This window comes from Amphiura filiformis, chromosome 3 (genome assembly GCF_039555335.1).
Source record: "Amphiura filiformis chromosome 3, Afil_fr2py, whole genome shotgun sequence".
NCBI classification, from domain to species: Eukaryota; Metazoa; Echinodermata; class Ophiuroidea; order Amphilepidida; family Amphiuridae; genus Amphiura; species Amphiura filiformis.
This window is the reverse complement of record NC_092630.1, coordinates 19,503,249-19,527,045: the sequence shown is the minus strand read 5'-3', so window position 1 is coordinate 19,527,045 and position 23,797 is coordinate 19,503,249. Positions and strand designations below refer to the sequence as shown.

The window sequence follows — 23,797 nt, the reverse complement described above, 5'->3', positions numbered from 1 at the left end:
AGGCTATTGACACATGAACCGTATAGAGTTGGGCGACTATCACCTTTTTCCTAGTCGACAGCAAATAGTCACGACTACGACTATAGTCGCGACTATCTGTGGTCAAAATTGGACCGAAAAATTGGTGCAAATTTACGATAACAAGTCAACAACACCCAATTTAATGATGATTTATGGACTTTATGATTATTTGTTGGTTAGTGTTACTATTGGTAAGACTATGATTAATAGCAGCGTGTATACTGATATTGGACTCTGTCATGTTTGACATTTGCTTAAAAAGTTACCTTTTTCAGAGTCTTCATTGAGCAGCGACGTAGCTTGCGACACCATCACGGCGTCTTCATTCAGCGTAGTGATGTTTTGTTTACAATCCTCCGGTCACATGACCACCCGATGACATAGATGGATTTACATCGCACATCAACAGCCTAGACAAGAACATTAAGTTCACAAACGAACCCGAACAGGAGGGTAAACTCCCGTTCTTGGACACTTGTATTCATGTTGAGGATGACGGTAGCACCAAGGTCACCATATACCATGAAACCAACACACACTGACCAATACCTGAATTTTGACTCGAACCACCATCTGGAGCACAAAAGGTCAGTGGTTAGAACGCTAATGGACAGAGTGGACAAATTAGTCACTACAGAGGAGGACAAACAACAGGAACGAGCCATGGAAAATCTGCACTTGAGGCAAACGGCTATAAGTCCTGGCTGTTTAAAACCCCAAACCAAAGAAAAGAAAGATCGCAAAGAAACAACTGGACAGTATGAGAGAAAAATCAATGTCCCGCTGCCATACATCAAAGGACTTTCTGAGAAACTTTCCTATATTTTCCGTGACCACGGGGTCAACGCTACCACAAACCGGTCAATACCATCAGATCTTTCCTAGTACATCCGAAGGACAAAACCCCAAAACCCAACAAATGTGGTGTAATCTACAAAATCAGTTGCCCAGACTGTGAGAACACTTATGTTGGTGAGACAAGCAGATCTCTCGGCACCCGTTTCAAAGAACATACTAGAACCACTGCCCCCCGAACAGCAGTCGGTGATCACAAAGCTGATCATAAACATGATATTAGTATTGAAGATGTGGAAGTCATCGGCAGAGAAGACCATTTTGGAACAGAAAGATCAGGGAAGCCATAGAGATTAAGACACAAAGACCCACGCCAACAGAGACGCCGGATAACGACCTGCCCGCCATCTACAATGATCTGTTGACACTTGACCACCCATCGGGTGGTCATGTGACCGGAGGATTGTAAACAAAACATCACTACGCTGAATGAAGACGCCGTGATGGTGTCGCAAGCTACGTCGCTGCTCAATGAAGACTCTGAAAAAGGTAACTTTTTAAGCAAACTATGATTAATGTTTTTATTACATTTTCGCCGTTTATATGTTAGCATTTGGTTGGTTTTGGTGCGGATATCTGGCGCTTTCAACATGATTTTTTAACATAAAAGTATATTTGTGTTAGTCGACTTTTGGTTTTCAATAGTCGTAGTCGTGACTACCAATAATAGTTGCGACTAACGACTATTGGCGACTTAGTCGCCCAAGCCTAGCAACCGTATGACTAAAAGTTTATGCAATTCAAGAAATATAGCATTTGTTTTAAATATACAGCATTCATTGACATTAATAGATGAATAAATTGGGTCTACACCTTTGAAGATCTAAATGTCACCAATATTTATTGCTGCAAACTTCATCAAAATGTTTTAAAAGAGTCTACATTTCCACTTTTGGGAATAAAAGCGAAGGGAAAGGGCAATCAAACCCTTTTTTAGGCCTAATTATTGTAGTACCAATTTTAAAAGAAAATTTGACCCATTTTCATACATGAGACCCATATGTTTGGCTAAATTGACCAATTTCACAAAATGTTTACAAAATTCCAACCTAACCCAAGTTAGCTCAGGCCTCAAAATAACATTGCTTGCATCACCAAATTGCTCCCTTCTTAAAAGTTGTATCACAACAGGCAGAGCAAATTTGAGGTCTGACCCAAGTAGAATCTGAACATGGTGGGTAGGTGAGTATTCCATTTTATAAACCATCTTTCTGATTTTACACCAAAATTAAAGAAATTGTATACAATTATGTTTATATGTACGGTATCTTTAATTTTTTACTAGATCATATACAGTACAAAGTGACAGAAAGATTCTTTACACATTTGGAGCTGCAATAATCAAGACAGAATTAAAGAACTTGAACATTTGCACTATCTTCCTAGCTCCTGTGAACAAGTTATGTGGAGCAAAATTGACTTGCCATGATCACACTGAAAGCAAGTAATCAGCTGTTTGGTTTACCTTGAGGACCCCTGAGTAAGTCCCCCTCCCTCCGATCCTGGCCTGAGCCAATGCTCCAGCAGTACATGCTCTTGTCAGAAGTCTGGTCAAATGTATACCTTTCACCCTGAACAGAGGTGCTATTAAATGGCATGGTGGTAGCAAAAACACAGCTAAATGCATGCAGAATCCCTTAGTTCATTTGCTTTTTCAAATGCTTTTTCCTCAATTGAATATTGTTTAAAGCCAATCTTGATGAAACACATGGTGTTTGTTAACCACTGACCAGGATAGCATTTTGGTGGTATGATACACTGAATATCCATTGACGCCATCCATCATATAAGTGAGACAGACCCCAATGCTACAAGCGATGCTATAGGCTGGTACCTCATGATGTACTGGGCATCTTTTTCTAGATCTATCACCTCGGCACTGGAACAAAACAATTATTGTGAGCGTTAATGACATATTAAGTACGATGTTGTGTTCTATGACGGGAGAAATGTTAACCCATGGACAAAAGAGAAAACAGACCAACTCCAAACAGTCAAAGTCTCAGCATCATCCGATAATGAGGGCTGATTGTTCCATGAAATGCGACAGGCAAAACTGCTACGCACCGCATATTTTTGTGTTTTTTTTCGCATAAACGTGAAGACATGCAAAGTGCGAATCATGTATTGAGCCAATCAAAGACAGGTTAAGAATATATAGTCAGTAGGGCTCAAGGGGATTAATCTTAAAGAGATCTAAAAGGTCTTTTTGATTGGTTACTTAGATGATCATATCGTTTAATTAACCAATCAGGGGCCATTTAGCTTTGCTCCAAAGCCGACCTATTTTCCACCCAATAGAATGAAAAAATGAAAAACCATGCCATATCCCCTCTGACACACTAGTGAAGACCGGCCTCGGCTGGCGCCTTCGGTTAGTGGACTTTCGCTGTTAGTGGGGTGGGGTCATGTGGTCTTTCCTGCAGTTTGGCCCTGTTGTGATGTTGGTGAGCCACTGGCTCGCGTGCCTTTGGCAAGGGGATAGTGCAGTGGTCTGTTACTTCTGAGCACAGATGTGTTGGTGACTAAATGTACACCAGGCACAAAAAGAAACTCATTAGTTATATTCATCCTTGCTGTTCAATAACTTGATAATTTTGGATTATTCTGAAATATACATTTTGTTAATTGGACTTTGCTTTCTTATTTGACACCCTGTTCGTGAAAAACGAACAAGAATTGACCAAGATATGCACCTCCAAAGCCTCAAACCCCAAAATCAAAAGTTGCATTTTCAACGATTTTCAATGGGAACGCATCGTTGTATTGCACACAAGCACCACGGGCCAATCAATAAAGCACACAGTGTAACAGGCACAATTAAATCGTTAAAATTGCAACTTTTCATTTTGGGGTTTGAGAGTTTGAGGCGCATATCTTGGTCAATTCTTGCTCAATGTTCACGAACAGGGTGTCAAATGAGAAAGAAAAGTCCAATTAACAAAATGTGTATTTCAGAATAATCCAAAATTATCAAGTTATTGAACAGTAAGGATGAATATAACTGACGAGTTTCTTTTTGTGCCTGGTGTAGTTTTGCCTTGGCATGCTTAAGGGTACACCGAGGGCTCTGATCAAGAGCTAGGGCCACTGTGAGAAATGCAATAGTGCCCATGGGGTTAAACAGCTGTGGCAAAAAAAAAATGCTGCAATTAAAGAAGCTTGAATGAATTTATTGCACAAAATATAATTATCCCAACAAATATTATGGAAGTGATCTGTAGCCCAACAAATTATGGAGGTAGGCTTGCACTGAAAAAAGTGATAACGTTTCCCAGACTGTACTAGGCAGTTAACACAAAGGGAGACAGTTAACTGAGACCATCAGCAAGGAAGGGTAAATTCTGGTTCAATTATAAATACACTTACTTTTGATCATCTTCCATTTCAGGTTCTACAAGTACTTGTTCTTTCTTCTCATTGGCTCTCAAGAATACATAGCTGTCCATGTTGGGTTTAGCAGCTAGGAAAAAACCAAGCATACATGTTTTAATAACTCATAGAATTTGGCTTAATCTCAAGTGTAATTTTTCAGCACTCACAATGAATGTCTTGGATTATACCGGCTCGTTGCAGCAAAATCAATAGTTTTAGTGTGTTCTGCAGCTTTTTTGTGCACAGATGAATGTACCAATATGATCAAGGTCAATCTACTTCAACATACTGAATTTGATTTAATAAGCACTACTGGCCACACTACCTCACATATAACTTCTATGCTTAAATTAGATTGAATATGGTAGCCAGAGGAACTCAAGTTTCACATTTATATAGGAATGCCACATCTTGAATTGTCAAATTAAATTGAAAGCTCCATGGAAATTGTGAGCCAGACTCTCACAAGGAAATTCTGTACAAAATGTATCAAATGATCATACCATAGACCCTGAAAAAGACCCCATATAGCACTTCACAACTTGGCTTTTATAGAAATGTGAATATACATGTAGTGCACCTGGCGATGATATGGTACTGAATGTGATTCACAACATTTCCATGCATATTTAGCCTTCAAAATGAAAGATATCAGGCACACACAATATCTCTGAACTATATGCCTTCTTTGTCATGCCAAGAAGCTGTCAAAAACTACTTCACTTATGAGAAAAAGAGACAGAGAAACAGCTAAAGAGAGCAACACAAAAAGAGACAATCAGAATGGGCTATTCCAGAAATTAAAGGCACACCCCCTAAAGAAGACATGGGATTCCCAAAAATTTTCACCCTTTTTTGCTCTGGGAATTCCCAAAAAAATGGCCATTATTCTCACAACCCTAAAGAAGACATGGGAATTCCCAAGAAAAAGATGCCTTTTTAAGCTTGGGAATTCCCAAAAAATTTGGCAAAAATGTGCATGTCTTCTTTAGGGGGGGTGCCATTAATTTCTGGAATAGCCCAATGACTGAAAGCTAGAGAGATTGCGAGAGAAAGGGGGAGTGACAGACAGAGAGAGAGAGAGAGGTGAGATAGAGCATGATGTGCATAATTTATTTAGATTTAGCTCAAATCTATACAGGAAAGTGATAAATTCATATTGCACCTTCATGATGAATGATGACCTCGGGTTGACAAATTAAGTCATTGTGGTACTATGTATGGGCATCATGGTGCCATTTAAGGTCACCATGCTGTAAGGCCAACATGATGTCATCAAGTATACAGTGTGATAACACTCATTGCTGAAGGCTTTAACTATGGACCACAAGAGCCTCATCCCAATGGCATAGTCCAATAATCTCAATTACATAATCATAGTGCAAAATTTGACCTCAAGTTGCAGAGTATGAGTTTTTGTACCCAAATCTTCAAAGGTCATTCAATGAATGTACAAATGTATTGGGGTTTAAGAACTGTTCCCCTGATAGATGAGCATGCTGTGGATCCTAGTGTTTGTGCACACTAGTCACAAGAAATGGGCTAATACCCATGCAGCATATGATTCATTGTTTGTAGACTTAAATTATATGACTTGCAGGATGATTTTGTGATTTTGCAATCACTGTTATTTGAAGAAAACAATTTTAAAGAATTACCAGTATTCATTCCAATAAGCGCTCAGGGTGCTTAACAAAGTCATTTTGGATGGGCGCTTATTTTTTACATGGTTTACCTAGTTCTTTCCTAACAGGCATTTATTAGAGACGAATCTATGTAAGTTATAAAAGGGTCCTGAGACCTTCTAGTAGCTTTTCTGATGCCGAAAATGTATTGCAAGTTTACACAGGACTTCTGATCCCCCAGCTATTTCACTGTATTGACGTCTATCCGTCACTTCAACATTAATGGTACCCTTTAGCAAATTGAAAATACCCTGGGTGGGCGCTTATTGGGGCATAGGCGCTTATTGGAATGAATACGGTACTCTATTGAACTTGATTTAGGTAATTTGATCATAATAACACATTTTGATGAAACAAGTCAAATGAAACATTTTGAAGCAAGTTGGTTGGCTTATCATTGTAGACTGGTAGCGGACCGTGTGTGCATAGCCTTTCAAATATTATTTAGTTGCCTTGCACGCACAGAGTTTCTTGGTCCCCAGTGGAGTAGAAGTCCAGCTGAGTAGGATTCTAATGAAAAGATGTTATTTTGCAGCTGCCAGTGTGTTACTATTATAGTAAGTTGATAAGACAACAATTTTAAAAGCTCTACTATATATGTGTCAACATTTATTTTTCTTAATGACTGGCATTTACATGGTGAAATTGCAATTGAAAAACTGTAGAAATTCAAAACTGCAATCTATACAGTGTACAGGTGACCTTAGCCTAGATGAGGTCATATATAGTTTGCCTAGTGAGTGCTGGTATACTTGTAGACTATGCCATAGTCGAATTTGATTAAAAATATGTTATTATTAGTCATGATGAACCCATTTCGTTGAACTCAAAATTATACTGATGTTTATTAAAATTAAAGTATTCAATAGTAAAATGGTCATAAAGAGTTAAAAATATCAGACGATTAGTGACAATAAAAGTAATTGAATGCAACATTATCTTGCATAATTATAACGGCTCACTTTAATACTGAACAATTCTGATTTTGGAATCTAACAGTTTATTGATAGCGAACCCGAAATTTCGACTATGAACTTTGAATTGTAAGCAGAACTTTACCCCCTGGACTTTGCTCTCTAAAAACACACTGTCAAGCATACTTGTTTATCAGTCCATTAACCACAAGTACTAAGCATGGACGCGCTTAGATGTTTGATGAGAGATTAACTTCGGCGTCAACACAAAAGCGCCGCAAATACCACAGACAGTTGTTTACGTGTAGTTAATGGTAATGGCGCGCGGGCCCAGACGATTTAAACCATAGCGAGGTATGGGCGACCAATCACAAGGCAGATCCATTTAAAGATGCATTACATCATGGGCAATTTTAGTTAGGCCAGAAATTGGCCCAACTCTCCATAGAGTCCCGTGTTAAAAATCTTAACCGCAAGGCAATGTCAGTAGTCCACTTGGGAAGCTAACAAACAGAGGGAGTAGGGTGACTGATCAGATGTGAAAATCTATCAATTGTGCACACATTAATTAAATCAGAGTTTTAAGCTTAAATACAATATCCAGAGTATGCACAATGGGCAAGTGGACTACGGGTAGTCTAGTATACTTGAGTCATCCTCTGGCTATGCAGTCTGGGGATAGTTAGCCAGGTACCCAGCTACTCACTCATGCAGTAGGCATGTTTGAATAATAAATCTTTGAATCTGCTCCACTTCCTGTTATTGTCACAGTGATATTATACCCAGACATACAATCTTTGCTCAAACAAGTCACATTTAAAACACATGCTCGATATACAGTACTGGGATTGAAAAATAATTGGTGCAATTTTATTGTGGCCAAATTGCTTATCAATTTATGAAGCAGTGAAGCAGTGCCTTTGAGACAAAAATCGGGGTTATTTCTAGGTATTTTTTTTTATTTCTAAATATGTTTAGGGTTTGAGAAAATATTGAATGTACGAATCTCATTTGAATGAAAACAGCAGTACGCAATCGTATTTCAAAGGACAAAATGTGGGCAGGGCGAAAACAAAGATATTATTGGAAATAAACTGAGCTCAAAAAGAAACTTATAATTTGTTACAACTTGTGAATCACAAGGTCATATCTTAAAATACTGTCAATCAAAATGAACCAAAATTACACACAGGATTACCTTAATACTCTACTCAAAACACATGTCAGTAACCAAGCAGTTGTCCAACTGACATAACAGCAAAATGCACTGTCATGGGACAGCTTCCTGGACTTCCTTCACTTTCACAGCCCAACATTTTGCACCCAGGACAAAAAATCTGTGAGAATGCACACAAGATCCTTGCACAGATGATAAAATGGTGCTGCTTTCTGCTTTTCATACACTTTTTTCATGAAACAGGGCTGGGCTGTGAATGTGGTCCAGGAAGCTGTCCCATGTCAGTGCATTTTGCTGTTGTGTCAGTTGGATAACTGCTTGGTTACTGACATGTGTTAAGAGTAGAGTATTGAAGTAAATCTGTGTGTAATTTTGGTTCAATTTGATGGACAGGATTTCAAGATATGACCTTGTGAAAAATTATAAGTTTCTTTTGGAGCTCAGTTTATATCGGAAAATGGCAAGATGGTTGCCGGGGGCAGTTACACCCCCTTGGCTATGGCACTGATCAAATTAAACATTATGTGCTGAGATCTCAAATATTAAGGATATTGGGTGTCTTTCTTTGCTTTGAACTTGAAATTAACGGTCTATTTGATGTGGTGCTCATCTTGCCCAGGTTACCCCTCTGTCATCAAGATTCCTGTACCAACTAAAACTGAAAATAATACAATTTTGTGGACCATGTATTACAAAAAAATAATATACAGCAAAATATGGATACAACAGTCACAGGATGAATGAAGCAAATCTGAATTGTATTGGTTTGTTAGTCAATTATACTAGAAATTTCAATTTAATGAACACAGCCTGACATAGTGTGAGGATTTTTCGCGTACACTGCGCCATCGTGTGGGGTGTGTGTGCATAACAGGGAAGTGAATGAACCATGCTAACTCACACATGATTGGTAATAATTTTAGTTATTGTATCTAAGGGCGTGTGTTCGCATCCTAGTTTGAAATTAGAGAATAAACGATAGGAATTTTTATTTTGCCTATCCTCTACCGTGTGATAGACGACAGGCAGGTCCAATCTTTTGAGTAGTGGATGCCGTCGCAGCCGGTATCCACTACGATAAAAATATTGGACCTGCCTGTCGTCTATCATAGGTAGAGGATAGGCAAAATAAAAATTCATATCGTTTATTCTCATTCTTAGTCAGTTGGATATTATTTTAATAACTGTAAACAATTTTTTAAAGCAAAAACTAAGTTACCGTCATAAAAACTCCCCTCATTATAAAATGAACGAAATTTGTTTACAACTTCCACGTATTCTGTTGTGCGTACTGCTAGCGCGCTCGCGATTCCGCACTAGCCTGACGCATCCAGCGCCGATACATCGCAAGCACCTCTACACGCTGCGTGTTACGCATTATCAAGACGCATGATGACGTGGGGTCGTCTATGACCTGATAGACAGCACCCGAAATCAAGCGATTGTCCAATCAGAAATGTGTCTACGAACTAGACCACTCCCACTGACTAAGAATGCGCGATAAACGTCACATTTGGATTGTGTACAGCTGTTGAAACCTGTTTTCATTCAATTGAAATTTCAAGGTATAGTTGATATCAACATGTAAATGCTTACCTGTTTTTTGTTTGTCTATTGTTTGTAAATTAGGTGGCATATGTCTTAAAACGACATCCTTGAAATGTGTGTCCAGATTCCCTGCATAGCTGTGAAAATATACACAAGACTGTTAGAAATAAGATGACACTTACAAGGATCACCAAAATAAGGTAATACTCAACAGGCTACTTTAGTACTGATATTACTTTATACCGCCCTATGCATGTGTTATTAGCGAGATTAGGTTAGCGTGCCCGATTCAAGGCTGACCACTGCACTGACCAGCAAAATATGCACCTACATGTATGTAGACTATGCCATAGTCTATAATAGACTATGGACTTTGAATTTTAAACGGGATTTTGAGCGGGCAAAGTCCCTAACACTCACACTGTCAATCATACTTGTTTATCAATCAAATTTAACCGCAAGCAAATACAATACGCGCTCATGCGCTTATTGACGCGTTCATGCAATTACAGAACACAATGGCGGCATACATGTGTACCATGTAGTTATTAATGGTAATGATAGGTACCCGGAGGATTTAAACCATAACGAGATCTGGGCGACCAATCACAAGCCAGATCCATTTGAAGATGCATTACATCATGGCCAATTTTAGTAGGCCAGATTTCCGACAATCTCATCCATAGAAGCTCATAGACAGCTGTGTTAAGCATGAAAACCGCAATCCAATGTCAGTAGTCCACTTGGGGAACTAACAAACAGAGGGTGTATGGTGACTGAAAAGATCAGATGTGAAAATCTATCAATTGTGCACACATTAATTAAATCAGTTTTAAAGGGGAAAATAAGTTAGACAGGCTGAAGAATTAAATCCACCAGGGTCATGCATGTTAATGTGTCATATCATTATACCACCAATTACAAAATATAAACAATGCCAACAGGAATTGACAACTGAAGGACAAAAGTTTGAAGCATTTCTAGAAGATGAAAACATGACTGCATGACCTCAATACATAGTTTTACATACCATAATTAAGTACATCTATTAACAGGCAGTAAAATGTTACTCCTGTTGACAGATGTGTCAATTCCCCTTTAAGCTTAAATACAATATCCAGAGTATATGCAGAATGGGCAAGTGGACTACGGGGTAGTCTAACATGTATGTCACTACCAAACTAGAGGAGAAACAAGGTGTATATTCACTTGTACATTTTTAACATTTTATTATTTGTTGGCGATCAAAGGATCCCGAGCAGGATTTTTCATCAAAGTGTATTCTTAAATACCTTTTAAAATTTTGGCTCTCACTACGACTTACTCTTTTGCGAATGTGAGTTCATCTATTGACAACCGTGATGCTGCTTCACTGTCTCTGGAGGCTTCTTGCTGTAGTACATGGTGTACATATTTCTCTATCTGAAATTGCCACACAAGATACTATGTCAAACACTGATTTTGTAACTTTGCATTTCCATATTTCAATCATTTGTATTTAGTTATTGGTTGAAGTGGATATGTACAAGTACTAGAATTAGGAAATATATAGACCAACCTACATGTCATCATGCCACACGTTCATTGATACTTTCTCGTCTTGACTATTGTAATGGTCTTCTCTCATCATCACCATCTACTCATATTATTCGTCTACAACGTCTTCAAAACTGGGCAGCACGTCTTGTATTTGAAGTTGACCGAAAACACTCTGCTGGTCCACTTTTGAAATCACTTCATTGGCTGCCAATACGCCAAAGGATCATTTTCAAATTACTTTTGCTTGTATATACATGTCTTCATAACCAAGGACCAACATATTTGTCAAATTGCTTATCATTGTATGTTCCTAAGAGACAAAGTCTCCGATCTTGCGATGATTATCTTCGTCTTGACTATCCCATGACTAGAGTCTTAGCTGGTGATAGAACTTTTACAGTTTTTGCATCAAAAGAATGGAATAAGCTACCTGTCTATATTAGACAATCTTCATCAACAAATGCATTCAAAACAGCGCTTAAAACTTATTTGTTCCCATAACATGTTCTTATTGATATTGTAATTTGTATTATTTTTAAGATGCACCTTCAAAATGTAGTTTTAAGTTGTAGTATTAAGGTATTTTAATATGTAAGCGCTCTGAGCCTTATGGAAATGGCGCAAATGCTCTATGTATTGTATTGTATTGTATTGGACTGGGAAACACAGAAATAAAAAGGTCAGTATTCATAACAAACTTCTGTTCCTGGCCTAAAATTGGTGTTATTCAGGAGCATAAACTGGTTGGTACAGGTGGGGAGGTAGGGTTATAAGATAATAACTGCACATAGGGTATTTGTAGGGTAGTGTGGGGTAATGTGAAAAAAATAATATACGAGGGGGTATCAAAAAGTTTTAGAAATCACCCAGAAGTGAAAGAGCTATATCAATGAAATTTTGTCAGTGCAATCATTGGTCCTTATGTACATTTTGGTCCAAAAATGGTCTCATAGGTATGTTTACTTTTTTTACAGGTGGCACTAGATGCCAATAACCCGCTGCCCCAGTTACTGCGCATAAACTGCAAGATTGAGAAAATTGAGGCAAGCAGCATTATTAAGATCCTGCTTTTGAAGGGTTGCAGTGCCTAGAAAATTGATGATGAAATGAAAGTTATCTTCGGTGGTGATTGTGATATGTCACTGTCGCTCTTTGGAAAAGGAATTTTATTTCATCACAGATTTTCTGGGCACTGTAACCCTTAAAATGGAACTTAATCATACTACATGCCTCAATTTTTCCATTTCCATTTTGCTGTTTATGCGGTAACATAGGCAGGTAGTGACATCTAGCACCTAAAAAAAAAGTAAACATACTTATGAGACCATTTTTGCACCATATAGTGTACATAAGGACCAGTGATTGCACTGACAAAATTTCATTGATATAGCTCTTTTACTTCTGTGCGATTTCTAAAACCTTTTGATACCCCCTCGTATGTTGCCTTTTTATTCCGAGGTCTAAGCGCCCTCACATCCTTATTTGGATGTAAAACATCCATTTTAAGAAAACGACAACTTCAATTTTTATGCAAAAATGGAATCGAATTCTAGACATCAATTACATATAAATCAACACCAACTTAAACAGAATCAGGCATATATTTGTTGATTGTTGATGATAATACATACATATACGAATTTTTTATTCAATAATGAACAAATACATTTGGGCCACCAAAGCGGCATTATAAATCATTACATGAATAAATTACAAACAACATGAAATTGAACAGGAAGAATTAATTGATTTTGGTGAGCCTGTATCGCAGTCTCCAAATGATGTTGGTTCCAATCATGGAACTGACAGAAGCATACTTGGCAACAGCCTTGGCAACACGTTTGGGGAAGCCAAGTTTCTTCAACCCACTTCGAAACGGTGATGAATATGGCCGAGTGACCCAATCACGAAGACAAGGATTTTGCAATCAAATCCGCACAATGTGAGCAAGTTACAAAGAGGAGTATACTTTTGGAACTTTGTGTTGTAACTTTCCTCAATGAAAGCATCGAAAGGACAAGTTACTTCCAAGATGAAACACTTCATGTTTTCGTGATCAATGAGAAATAGGTCTGGTTTTCTTGCTTGAATGTCCTGAAAGATGTTTTAATTCAATTTCATCATCGCTCATTCGTGATCAGGGCACCGAGATGATCTTTTTCACGGTAGATATCACACCTGTTGTATTTTTTAATTTCCTTTTCAAGGATATTCATGATCCGGTTATGTCTTGAAATGTAATTGTAACGAAATTGCATGCAGCCGCTTGCTACATGTGAAATTGTATCATATGGATTTCTGCAAAGAGGGCACGACTTGCTAACCTGAGGAAACATTACATGGAGCAATGAATTTGATTCAGCGATTTGGAGTCTAGCTTTGATGATAAACTTAATCAGGTCGACACTTAAATCACCATTCTTTAAATGCTCCATCGAACATGCATAATCTGCTTTCTCGAGGTCCGCAAGTCTTCCCTGTGATTCAAGATTTTTCCACTTGCTTAGTTCAGTTTCAGTCAGTTTCTTTATGATAAAATGATAAATTACTTTGTGACAAACCATAACAGTTTCACCTGCCTTTATGGCATACGCAAAGTTTTCGTTGTTTGATTTAACCAACTCGATGGCTAATTTTGAGCAGATCTCGTTTAACTCAATTCCAGGCTGACTTGCTCAAGCAAGTCTGAATATTTTTATGATGATACCATTTTCATCAGCTTCATACCCAGCAAAATTTTTACCTTCATCATTAGTTTCTTTAACTTTTCTTTTTGCATGTGCAGTTTGAGGGACTTTTCAGCAGTCTTCCGGACCACATCATCATCTGAATTCAACATCTGTACATATGACGCCACCTTTTAGCGTAAATAAATACTAGATGGTTTTCGGATTCCAAGGCCTCCAGATGATTTTGGGACAAAAACATACTTGCGGTTAGAATTAGTATGTTGGCCTAACCATGATCTGGCATACTTGATTATTAAATCCTCCATTGCCGTCAAAGTTTTAAATGGTATAGGCAGAATGCTGAAAAATCCTTCAACTGTTGGAATGCATAATGTATTGATTGCTTCAAGTTTAAAGCAGATTGCAAGCGGAGCAATGTCGAGTTTTTGCAATAAATTTTTGAATTTTTGGAATAATTCTGACACTTGATGAGTCCAATCACCCGTCATATTGATTGAATAACCAAGGTACTCATATGACTTATCACGTTAATATTTTTCCACTGGGTTACCTTGCAAATTGATGATGGTTTGATCAGCTTGACCACGCTTATACCAATTGTTGCCTGATCTACGTTCGTACAAAAGAGCTGATTTTTGAGCCTTGATACATACATATACAAATTTTTTATTCAATAATGAACAAATACATTTGGGCCACCAAAGCGGCATTATAAATCATTACATGAATAAATTACAAACAACATGAAAATGAACAGGAACAATTAATTGATTTTGGTGAGCCTGTTTCGCAGTCTCCAAATGAAATCATGGAACTGACAGAAGCATACTTGGCAACAGCCTTGGCAACACGTTTGGGGAAGCCAAGTTTCTTCAACCCACTTCGGAATCGGTGATGAACATGGCCGAGTGACCCAATCACGAAGACAAGGATTTTGCAATCAAATCAGCACAATGTGAGCAAGTCACAAAGAGTATACTTTTGGAACTTTGTGTCGTAACTTTCTTCAATGAAAGCATCGAAAGAACAAGTTACTTCCAAGATGAAACACTTCATGTTTTCATGATCAATGAGAAATAAGTCTGGTTTTCTTGCTTGAATGTCCTGAAAGATGTTTGCGAATTCAATTTCATCATCGTCATTCGTGATCAGGGCACCCGAGATGATCTTTTCACGGTAGATATCACATTCACACCTTTTGTATTTTTTAATTGAACCTGTTTAGGGTGGGGGCCTCATGAATATGCTGTGAAAGAGTATTCCATATCCGTGGGCCAGCAACATGGAAAGCCTGATCCCTATAATATTTATTTTCAGACCCCACAACAGACACTGATGGATGTCAATAAGATCCAAGCCAATGTACGTATACATGTCATCTGATGAGCTATTTGATTGGGACGCACATATGGTGTGATACGCAAAAGTTATGAATGGCAGGTAAAGCAATGAAAGTTAAATCAGCATTTAGAGTCCCGTTTCTCCTCCAACAGTTCTGTTTCTCCTCCAACAAAGGACAATTTCTAAATGAGGCCACAACCATATTAACAACTTTTTTTGTGTTTTTCTTCTTTAACTTGCTACTAAGCAACAATTGGGCTATTCAACTTGAAATTCATACAACTATGGAAGACATGACCTTATTCAAATGGGGTTACCTGAATGGGAGACTCCATTTGAAATCTACACCCCCAGGGGGCATGTGGACTTCAATTGGGGTAGCCTATTGGGAATATCGAATGTACCCGTTTCAACTGAATTTGATAGTGAATGTGTCTAAATCAAATTTGGACAGTTTTACAAAGTCGTATGATTATGAAGTTTAATTCTTACCTTCCCTAGTCGTATCCTCAAGTAACTGCTAAGAATGTATCGTATCCTGTCAATCTGCGGCAGCAGACCAGATAAAATAATTAAAACAAGAACAAATCCATTAGTGTCTGTCAGTATGTTTATTAATATTATATTAGTTAAATCAATCACTCAACTTCCACTCTGGAAGGATAGATGGCAGCATGGATCTGGCATGATCAATCAAGTCTTTAAAGTATGGAGTATTCTGGGAAAGGATTGGAATATAAAGAAGAAAATGGTGGTCAGTTTCACAGCATCTAAATATTTGTAAGGATGGTCTGAACCCTGGAATTATGAAAACTAAGGGGCCTCACAACTGAGAAATTGTTGGTCTAAAGCAAGGGCTTAGGTAGCCAGCCTTGTAGGCACACCTAAATTTGTAAATACACATGGCTCCAGTTTTTGCCCACATGGCTGTATGTACTTTGTACATAAATCTTTAATTTACACACCCAGGTTTTTGAATTTACACACCCAAACCTTCAAATCATGCCTAAGACCCTGGTCTAAATTCTTCAGTGTATAAAGTAAACACATTATTTGGCAAACACTTGACAAATCCATTTGTGATGTCAAATTTGGTAAAACTGCTTAGTTTTTGAGAATTTTTTTCAACACTGATCATTACAGATGGATTGTCAGGTGTTTGCCATTCTAAACATGTATATTTTCATATAATCGGGCAGGTTTGTTCCAGATTTTTTTGGGATGGGTGGGTCGCATTGGTGTTATTTGGGGAATGCCAAATTCAATGCATTTTGATATCATTAATAGAGTATGACATGAATACAAAATATCAATTTTCTTATTAAAAACACAAAACATTGTGCAAAATTCAAATTTTTTTTTTAAATTTTTTTTTTAGGTCAACCATGAATGATCCTAGCATTTAGGTCTAGGTCCAGGGACACTACAAAATTCAATTTTTTTTTCTTTTTTTTTGCAATTTCGGGTTACCCGCCCGAAAAATGCGCCAGGTACCCGGGCACAAAATTACCCGAAAATCACACCCCTATGCGAGACACAAATTAATATATGTGAGGATTGGAAATAAACGATGCAAGCCCGAGAAATTAATAATTCCAATTTAGTACTATACAAAACAAGCTGGTTCTTAAGACAAGCCATGACAGTTTGCAATTTCATATTAAGGGGTACTACACCCCTGGCCAATTTTGTGCCTATTTTTGCATTTTTCTCAAAAATTATAGCACATTGGTGACAAGTAAGATGTATATTATAGGGGCAAGGACTACAACTACTGCACTAAAAAAATAAAGTAGTTATTGATTTATTGATCAAATATTGGTTGTCCCTCAACTCCACAACTGTTGTCTGTGCTGAAATAAAATTTCCAGTGCAGTAGTTGTAGTCCTTGCCCCTATAATATACATATCTTACTTGTCCCCAATGCGCCATAATTTTTGAGAAAAATGCAAAAATAGGCACAAAATTGGGCAGGGGTGTAGTACCCCCTTAAAGTTTCATTTATAATTTAATGCGTAATTTGGCAATGAAATGAAAACCAACCTCCATCTTGTGAACAATAATGCGAAAATCCCCTTTCTTGCATTTTCTCAAATTATCTTCCATCTGTTTCATTTGTTCCAACATGCATTCTACCAACTCAACCTTGGTCTCCAATAATTCCGGAGAGAACTTTTCATTCAACCATGCCTGTAATAAAGAAAGTACATTTGATCATCTAACATCTTTTTATTTCTTGTCTAAGGGTGTTGAATTCGGCAGCCATGGTAACAAAATATGCCAAATTTGACTAATTATATATTCATATTTTTGGGTCGTACTTTTCAGACCACTCTAGATGTGTTAGTTTGCCTCTAAAACACACCCAGAACATATTTCATATGACACTTGAGGTAACTTGTGAAAAAACTTAGGCAAATTTTATTGTCATGGTTGCTGAATTCAACAGCCTTAGACAAGAAATAGCAGGTTTTCCACCCTATTTTCAAGCTGCCATCTAACTATGATGGAGTTGAGTACCAGAGCTGATTTTTTGTTTTTAGGTATAGGTAGGTCTCATTAGTATGTTTCATGGCTGTAAATTTCAATTCATATTTTAACTGTCCACATGGTCAACCATTGGTCAGAAAGAGGGGGTCTCCCGGCAAATTTTCACCCGGACCCAACTTCGGATGCCGCCTATTCTTCCATCAATGGTTTGATTTGCTCAAACTTGCTTGTGGGCTCAGATATGTACCCATAGACAAATGTATCTATGACATTTGAGTCATATGATCACATATTTTTGGCACCAGGGGACCCCCCAAATGACAAAATCACACTTGCGGTTGAATAAATTACCACCTTTGGGTGCCCATAACTTAAAAAGGAAAGCAGATATCTGAAATTTAGAGCCAGATTCTGAAAATATGACATAAGGTTAGCTAGAATGCAACTTTTCAGCTTTATATCTGCTCAGAACAGGAAGTTATGAGCTACCAAAGTTGGTAAAAATCACCAATGACACTCGCGAGTGCCAAAAAGGGGGGGGGGGTCCGGGCCAAACTTTTGTATGGGTTCATTGTGGCCACAAAAGATTATTCTGATGGAATTTCATCAAAATCTGAGAGGGTCACCTGGGAACTTTTCAGCAAATTGGTTGATTTGACATGGACTGCTGACCCATATGCGGATTATCCTAAAGGCCATCGATGTTACTAATTAAATGCAATTATTGAATACAAGAGTTATGCAGTTACGGAGCGATGCAGAACATCTGTGTAAGAGATTATTGTTTACATTTTATTTTCATCTCCGAAAAAAAGTGAAACGGACGCCGACAAAATATCACTGTGTGTCCTGTCATTAGTTTTTCACCTCTTGGTCTATAAAATGTATACAAAGTTAGGTTTCAATAACAGGAAACTTTTTTTTCGCGACGACACCATGTCAATAAGGCATAGAAATGTTGTTTTTTGCCCCCAAAAGGTATTGATCCTGCGCCATTATCAGGATTATCGGTGATTCCTTTTTTGTGATGAAGGCACCAGCCGAAATGTCCGTATTGAACATAACTCTGTGGGAGATGATGTATTTTGCGACACTCATACCCCCTTGAATAGTGCATGATGAGAGGGAAAATGACAATTTCGACCTCCTCGTCTGTTTACAAACAGAGAGGTAGACAAAAGACCGTTCCGCTTGTCCAAACACTCAAGTATCAGAAGGATGGTCCACAATAGTGTGATTCACACCGGGGGGCACTCCAACTTTGGAGGTGGCGTATGTAGGGCTGTTAAGATCCCTTTTTCAGCATCGCTGTCACCCAAAGACCCCATATTTTTTACGAATACATGCTCTGTCACCCGAAGACCCCATATTTTTCCATTTGATCTGTCACCCAAACCTGGGCAAAGACCCTTACAAGTTCAATTTGAACAGCAACTTTCATTTAACACTGATTTTGTTACTTATTTTGAAAAAACAAAGAAATTTGAAGCCATTTAGAACTAGAAATTCGATTTTCGAAGTTTCTGTGGCGCTGTTTCGGTTCTCACAAAGATTCCACAAAAAAAGGTCATGTTCTCACACAAGGCAATGACCCCATATTTTTACATTTTGCTCTCACCGAATGCCAAAAATCATGCTCTCACCTAATGACCCCATATTTTTTACATTTTGCTCTCACCGAATGCCAAAAATCATGCTCTCACCCAATGACCCCATATTTTTTACATTTTGCTCTCACCAAATGGCCCTTAGTGCGAAAGTGCCAGCACTACACCTATATTCAAATTGAAGTGCCCCCGGGATTCACACATAACTATAACATGATTCGAAATTCGAATAGGGATTAAAAAGCTGTCAAGTAGAACCATGTGCTTCTTTTGTCCAATTTGCCATCAAGATTTCATATGGAAACAGTTCAGACCCAGAACACGAGCATGTCAGAAATTAATAATTTGTGCTGGGACTGATTATTCGTTTGTACGCATGTACGACAGTCAGACTGACATAGTGCCGTACTATTACGCTGACTTTCGTATTCGCAGGAGGACAATTTCGACCTCCTCGTTTGTTTACAAACAGAGATCGAGGTAGACAAAAGGCCTGTCAAAACTGTTCCGCTTGTCCAAATACTCAAGTATCAAAAGGACGCAACATGAATAGGGGATTAAAAAACTGTAAAGTAGGACCATGTGCTTCTTTTGTACAATTTTGCATCAAGATTTCGAATGGAAACAGTTCAGACCCAGAACACGATCATGTCAGAAATTAATATTTTGTTCTGGGTCTGATTATTCGGACTAAGACTGACAGTCAATTATAACTTATGGCCACGCGATTTGAACTCGCCAGTCGCCACCCAAAAATGGTGGTTTTGTTACGCTTTTCCAAATCGAGACTCGTTCAAATTGTTATATCTCTGTTTTAAGAAAAGGTATTGTAGTGTGCTTGGTGTCATTTTGTAGCTAAATGAATGCCCTAACAGACCTCCAAAGGAGAATTGTTTATCAGCTAAGATAGTGGAGGTACAGTTGTTTGAGTTCAGAATGGCCGAGGTGGTTGTTGAGGCGGTGGCGGTTGAGGCGGTGGCGGTATGTGCAAAGTCTATGGGAAATAAAGATTTTGCGTGTGCGCGTTGAATCAACTGATCATATCTTTGCATCCATATGGGCTACAGACATGGTTAAGAGCTCTTTTGAAAGATTATTAATTCTGCTTATTGTTTTTAATCATTTTGAACACTTTATGATTGGTTTAGTCTATAAAATGCAAACTTTTACGTACAAAACTACCCGTTTTCATATTAAACACTGTAGTAAGTGATGCGGATGTCTTCAAAATCTAAAAGTTGCTGTAAATTTTTAATTACTTACCCTATCATAGTCAAAATATACATTTTCTGAGAGGAAATTTTATGAGGAATCTAAATATGGACTTACTTTTTCTGTATGGGTTAGGGGTAAAATGTTTCAGTTCAAAATATGTTGAATTGTAAAAAAATTTGAACATATTTTGGGACACCCTGTATTCAGAGATTACCAACAGCTGTGATTTTTTTTTCTTCCAAAGTCAGCTCCCCCTAACCTCTAACCAAATCAATGTTGTTTACTTTCAGTTTACAACTGCAAGTTAGTAATAAGCAATGCATAAAGTGACCCATTTTTTATTTGGAATGTTTTTATTCCACCCTGTATAACTTCAAGGTCACCATGTACAATGAGTTGAAATGTGTATATTTAAATTGCTTTTGCCTTCAGCTTTCCAAAAATGTATACTTTTGCTAGTTTAGGGTTGATAGTTGTGGAGATATTCTAATTGAAACTTGATTGGTGTAAAAAATCATAATATTTGTGATGTAACGCTAAGGGTGGCGAGTTCAAAACACACGGCCTTATAGACTATATATATATTAGTGGGGATTATGCACTTTCAGTTTCCCACGTGTTTGAACGGGAATTGGATTGCGTACTTTTTCGATGTCTAGTGAGCAAATTTCTTCAATATTTTGAGAAAATGATGTCAAATTTTCTATTCTATATTGTTTGGTAATATTATGTCTTTTGCCAATACTATGTTTAAAGTTGTAATTTTGTGTTTTTGATCGCAAAGATCGGATATTTTCGTTCCCAATTCGAATTCTGAACCCTTCGCAAGGGTGCCGATTTGGGCAGAACTTTGACGATAATTTTGCCTTTTTGGACACTAAAATGCATTTGATCCTTAATTTTGTTTCAACCGAGTCTACATGGTCTAGCAAGCACAATAAGGTTGGTACCACTTTTATATACATTGATGAAATTTTAAAGATTTTTTTTTCAAGTTTCTAACCGCAACCGCGCAAATCGTTAAGTGTGTATTTCCCATTGACATCCAAAATGGCGTAAGCCAGTCCCACAGAGGAGTAAGATAAGACAGAGCGTGTACCATCAGTCAAAGTCCCCGTGTATTGTATACCGTACTGTAAGTTCTTGCATATTCATGAGGGCCGATTGTTCGATCGTGCAGTGCCTAACAATCACGCCAGCGCTGCGTGCCTTCGCGTATACGCAACATAGCGTTGCGTGCTTTCGCGATTACGCGATAGACCATGAAAATATGCGGTAATTGCGTAGCAGTCTCGCCTGTCGCATTTCATGGAACAATCGGCCCTCATTATCGGATGAGGCGGAGACTTTGACTGGTGGTACACGCTCTGTCTTATCTTACTCCTCTGTGGCCAGTCCTTATTATATACATAGGTACGGCGTATATACATGTAGGACTGGCAACTTGTGGCGTGGCAAGCGAGTCTTATATTATAGGTATCCCAGGCAAACCTTAGTTAACACATTTGCTAGTCAGCGAAATTCTCTGAAACCGGGGCTCAAACAATGCATATTTACATAGAAATTTGAATTTTTTTCGAGAATAGGTCGGTGAAGGAAACCTACATAAATGTTTTCTATACTTCACTTGACCCAAATATATGATTATTTATGGTGATAATTAAGTCGCACATGGAATTTTAGAGGGATTTTGATAGCAGTTCCATTAAAAAAAGCTGCTATCGCCATGAGACGAAGATCTAGAAACACCCCTAAATGCCGTTTTGAGGAATTTTGCTAGCAGAATCTTTTTGATGATAGTCAATCTTTGACAAGATGTAACTTTGTTACGGAAAATGCTATGACAAAAATGTTTTCAGTTTTGGCTTTCTTTACTAAAGGGCTTTAATTTGATATGTAAATGATGCAGTTTGATGGCAAATTTGAATTCACCTAGCATACCTATATTATTATAAGTTATTCTGTCGGTCCGTGTCACGTCACTTCCGGTTGATGATGTTCGAGTGAAAACAAGTCCCTGTCCCTGATTCGATTTTTGTTGATGATTTCTGTCATTGGTGTTATGTAAATTTCGATCGCAAATAGTCAGTGGAATCAAACAACCGTCTCTAAGTCTTCAGAGTGAAAGAATTTACTTGATTTACCGTTTATATACTGACAAACTTAAAATTAAATTCCATGGTCGAGTGTCGTTTTTTCCGAAATTGAATGCCACTCCAGCAACATCGCTATGTAGCCAGGTGGTGTATGACGTGCAGTCCCTAAATTCAGTAAATTTTCATCGTCAACCGTGTAATTGAATGGGATTATTTTGAAATTTTAAAAGCGCTTGAAATATCACAAACAAATAGGCCTATGTTGATAAATAATATAAATACAAGCTAAAACCGTTGGGGTTCGATAATGAACCCCACAAAACTAACCGAGTATATGGAAAATGCCATACCGCCGAGGCGGTTTCACGAGTTGCCGGCTCGATCATGTCATCCGCCGCCTGTATGTAGCCTCCTTCACAGCCGGTTTCTGTTGTTCACAACAAACCGTGAGCCACATGCAGTTTGGGCCCGAGACTAGAGATAGCCCGGATGTCCGACCGACAGAATAATAATATTCTGTCGGTCCGTGTCACGTCACTTCCGGTTGATGATGTTCGAGTGAAAACAAGTCCCTGATTCGATTTTTGTTGATGATTTCTGTCATTTCTTGGTGTTATGTAAATTTCGATCGCAAATAGTCAGTGGAATCAAACAACCGTTTCTAAGTCTTCAGAGTGGAAGAAACTTACTTGATTTACCGTTTATATACTGACAAACTTAAAATTAAATTCCATGGTCGAGTGTCGTTTTTTCCGAAATTGAATGCCACTCCAGCAACATCGCTATGTAGCCTCCTTCACAGCCGGTTTCTGTTGTTCACAACAAACCGTGAGCCACATGCAGTTTGGGCCCGAGACTAGAGATGTCCGACCGACAGAATATCTATCCCCTATTCTATTCAATAATATAAATGTGTTACCTCTTCCAGCTTACGAAGTACATCTGCTGCTGTCATTTCCAGCTCCTCATCACTAGAACCACTTTGAATATCATCTTCAGTAGCCATCTTCAATCGGTTGATGTGTAGTGTAGAGTATAATACAATATATTATTATTACAAAAATAAAGTTCGCGCGTACATGGGCAGCGCCATATTGGAAATTGTGTTTCTAGATACAAATTCATTGCTAAATGAATATCATGTGACATCAAGATGCAAGTTCCGAACTGGGGGGGGTAATATTTGTTCGTACATCATTTTTGTAAATTTTGGTTTTCCGTTATACTTTTTACACGATGTAGCC

At 38.0% G+C, this 23,797-nt stretch overlaps 1 protein-coding gene across 1 annotated transcript; it reads right to left on the bottom strand.

Moving 5' to 3' along the window:
* Nucleotides 1–1,595: 1,595 nt before the first annotated feature.
* LOC140148170 (DNA replication complex GINS protein SLD5-like) lies at nucleotides 1,596–23,660 on the bottom strand. The gene is made up of 7 exons (XM_072170032.1): nucleotides 23,473–23,660; nucleotides 17,189–17,335; nucleotides 15,638–15,691; nucleotides 10,900–10,997; nucleotides 9,624–9,712; nucleotides 4,246–4,339; nucleotides 1,596–2,755 (listed from the first exon to the last, which is right to left on the bottom strand). Exons 1-7 carry the CDS (start codon nucleotides 23,557–23,559, stop codon nucleotides 2,659–2,661), a joined length of 666 nt encoding a protein of 221 aa, XP_072026133.1. The 5' UTR covers nucleotides 23,560–23,660; the 3' UTR covers nucleotides 1,596–2,658.
* Between the last annotated feature and the right edge of the window lie 137 nt (nucleotides 23,661–23,797).

Bases quoted from the DNA above. Each gene is read 5' to 3' on its own strand.
- LOC140148170 (XM_072170032.1), bottom strand. From the start codon at position 23,559: ATGGCTACTGAAGATGATATTCAAAGTGGTTCTAGTGATGAGGAGCTG. The intron at 4,340-9,623 runs GTAAGCATTTAC...GTTTTTTCCTAG, and splicing joins AATAGACAAACAAAAAACAG to CTGCTAAACCCAACATGGAC. The intron at 2,756-4,245 runs GTAAGTGTATTT...GTTTTGTTCCAG, and splicing joins GAAATGGAAGATGATCAAAA to TGCCGAGGTGATAGATCTAG.